Source organism: Limanda limanda, chromosome 2, assembly GCF_963576545.1.
Source record: "Limanda limanda chromosome 2, fLimLim1.1, whole genome shotgun sequence".
NCBI lineage: Eukaryota > Metazoa > Chordata > Actinopteri > Pleuronectiformes > Pleuronectidae > Limanda > Limanda limanda.
Window position 1 is genome coordinate 23986395 of NC_083637.1, and position 3026 is coordinate 23989420.

Here is a 3026-nt window from a genome sequence, read left to right on the forward strand (position 1 = left end):
CCCGGAGAAAACTGGCCCAAAACTTTGTGTTTTTTGTGGCATCCTCCTCTTTTTTTCTCTCTCCCCCCGGCACCAGATTTGTGTTTCTCACATAAATTTTTGCCACGAATGGAGAAACACGTCTGAGGGTCAAGAAGCCACGATACGCATTTAGGCTGCTGAAAGGGGATGTGAGATTCAAGCCACAAAATGTTTAGAGCATCATAGTAGAAAAGGACACAAAAGGGACAAAATAGTTGAGGATAATAACTCTAAATGGGCCGATTTTCATGGGCTTACACGCCCAGATTTGGCAAAGAGAGCGTGTTACTAAATGATTTTTGTCTCCAATAGAGACAAAACAAACTCTAGGCTTTTATATCCACAATAAATAAATAAAAAACTCGATCTTAATTCAAGAATTGCAACATAAAAGAAATATTCAGAAAAGCCATTTTATTCCCATAGTAGCCTATATACATTACAGTCTGTGCATTGGTTTTTCAAATAATGTCCTGAATTTAGAAAGGCACTTACAGGTGTACAAAACATAACAAATTTAGGCTATAACTGTAAATCTATTGTATCCAAACAATAAATCTGAAAGTAGCCTACAGCTCGTCAAAATCACCGCAGTGTTCTCTGGTGTTGTTCTCTCGCCATCGCTGGAGCATTTTTCCCAGAATCAAAACGCACAAAAAAGCTTGTGAACGTCCGAGTTTGCCTTTTTCACGTTCAGCATCATCATCATCATCATCATCATGCACTGCAGCAGCGGGGACCACTAATATATGAACTGAAGGCAGGTGATGATGAAGAGGAGGAGGAAGAGGAGCCGGCAGTGACAGAAGTGACTCAATGGCGACTTGGCTCACGGAAAAGACAAAAGCGTTTAAATTAAAAAAAATATAATATTATAAAGTCAAAAATAAATAGATAATGATCACAAATCAAATCATGCATTTACATGCAAAAGTATGGAAAACTGGAGCACTTTGAGTGTGTGTGTGCGTGTGTGTGTGTGTGTGTGTGTGTGTGTGTGTGTGTGTGTGTGTGTGTCACAGGCCTTTAGGAAAAGCAATGGAACAGGTGTGTGCGCGTGTAAATGTTTGTGTGCGTGTGTGTGTGTGTGTGTGTGTGTGTGTGTGTTGGCCTGTAGTGTAAAAAAATAATAAGTTACTCATGTCATGTTCGACCATATTGCTCTGATTGCATGGAGTAACAGTTCGCGTATGGATACACTGTAAAATACCACTGCATATTTCTGGGTCAGTGTTCATGCTTCACTATGAATAGGTCTATCTGTGCCGATATAAAAGTCATTACATTTTGGTACACGTTCTGAGATATGGTATACAATATAAGCAGTAAGTTACAAGTCCTCGGTGGGATTTTCTTTTTTCTCTCTATCGTCTCTGTGTGTTTGTTCTCGCCTCCTCGGCCCCACGCTGCGCCATCAGTCATCCACATCAATCTCCACGTCCTCGTCCTCTGAGCACTCTTTACTCGTTGTGTGGTCTGAGAACGGAGACAGCGGCGACGTCCGCAGTTTCTGGCCGCGCTCGTGGTCCCGCTTGCCTCCCCGCGCCGGGGACAGGGGGCGCGGGTGGCCCAGCGTGCCGTTGGCGCATTTCTCCAGGTCTGCCAGCTTGGCGAGCTTTTCCAAGGGGACCTGGCCTACGGCCTTAGCCGACTCCACGTCGGCCTTCATCTCTTCCAGGTCCCGTTTTAGCTTGGCTCTGCGGTTCTGAAACCACGTGATGACCTGCGCGTTCGTCAGGCCGAGCTGCTGCGCGATCTGGTCCCGGTCGGCGGGGGACAGGTACTTCTGGTACAGGAAGCGCTTCTCCAGCTCGTAGATCTGGTGATTGGTGAAGGCCGTCCGGGACTTCCGACGCTTCTTCGGGGTGGTCCTCTGGCCGAACAGAGTCATCCCGTCCCGGCCTGTAAGGGTGGAGAGGAGGCTGAGTTACAAAACCACTGAAATGTGCAGGTGCTCGGGGTTTTTTATCCGCACCGCTGCAGTGCGTGCGTAAAAGTGATCACACCGCAAAAATAACAGTGGCAGTGATGTGTGAATCACTAAAACCTTTAGGTCCTTATGGGAGCAGGTAATTACAGGAATATTACACAGACACCACTGGGAAATATTGAGCAGCAGACACATGAGGCCTTAATATATTAAAGAAAAGCTGTGGCGATTTATTTCGATGAAGAACAAAATTACAGCGGCTTTGTTCGATGAGACATTTTAAGAAAAAAAAGTATGCATTAATTAACGCAACAGAAAAAAAGTACTGTTGTTTTCAGAAAGCTAATTTAATGACTATGAAATGAAATACAATTTAAATGTGTCCAGTGCAGACCTTTGCGTAATTTAAAGAATAAAGACAAAAAAATCCATTGGATCATACAACGTTTCAAAAATGTATTTGTGATGCGGTGACTCTGCGGTGCGGATGGATCTTTACCTTCCGCCGCCTGCAGCACGCTGACTTCCAGCCCCTTGAAGGTCTTGCTGGCCAGCTCCTCCAGCGCGCACAGCGGGGAGGTCTGGTTGAGCAGCGCCCGGCTGGACAGGGGGATGCTGGACGGACGGTGCTTCTCCGAGGACGAGATGAGGTGCGCCGTGCCGCAGATCGTGTAGCTGCGCTTCACGGACGGCTTGTTCAGGATGTCCTCGATGCTGAAGGGGGTGAGCGGCTTGTTGGAGTTGGCAGGAGGCGGCAAGTGGTCCAGCGGACTTCGCCTCCTGTTCTCCACTGCATCACATTTGGCCACCTCTTTGGATGTCATCATTGGTTTGCGCGCAGAGTTTACGCAGGACTTTCGTTGCGATATTACCCCAGAAAACCAAGGGAGGAAAGTCACATAACACTTAGGGAGGTTCGAAGAAAATAAAAAATAAAGATGCAGAGGGGAGAAGAAAAGAAAATCTTATTCCAAAATGGGAGGGGGGTGCCTTCAAAGTGTCGATCCTCGGGAGCAGCGGGTCCGAAGGAGTGAGATGCCTCCCTGAAAATGGCGAGGTCCACAAGAGTTGACGA

The 3026-nt window shown here is 46.7% G+C and overlaps 1 protein-coding gene across 1 annotated transcript; it reads right to left on the reverse strand.

Annotated features, from left to right (window-relative positions):
- Positions 1-1435: 1435 nt before the first annotated feature.
- lbx1b (ladybird homeobox 1b) lies at positions 1436-2778 on the reverse strand. Its single transcript, XM_061066719.1, has 2 exons — positions 2451-2778; positions 1436-1923 (listed from the first exon to the last, which is right to left on the reverse strand). Exons 1-2 carry the CDS (start codon positions 2776-2778, stop codon positions 1436-1438), a joined length of 816 nt encoding a protein of 271 aa, XP_060922702.1.
- Positions 2779-3026: the final 248 nt, after the last annotated feature.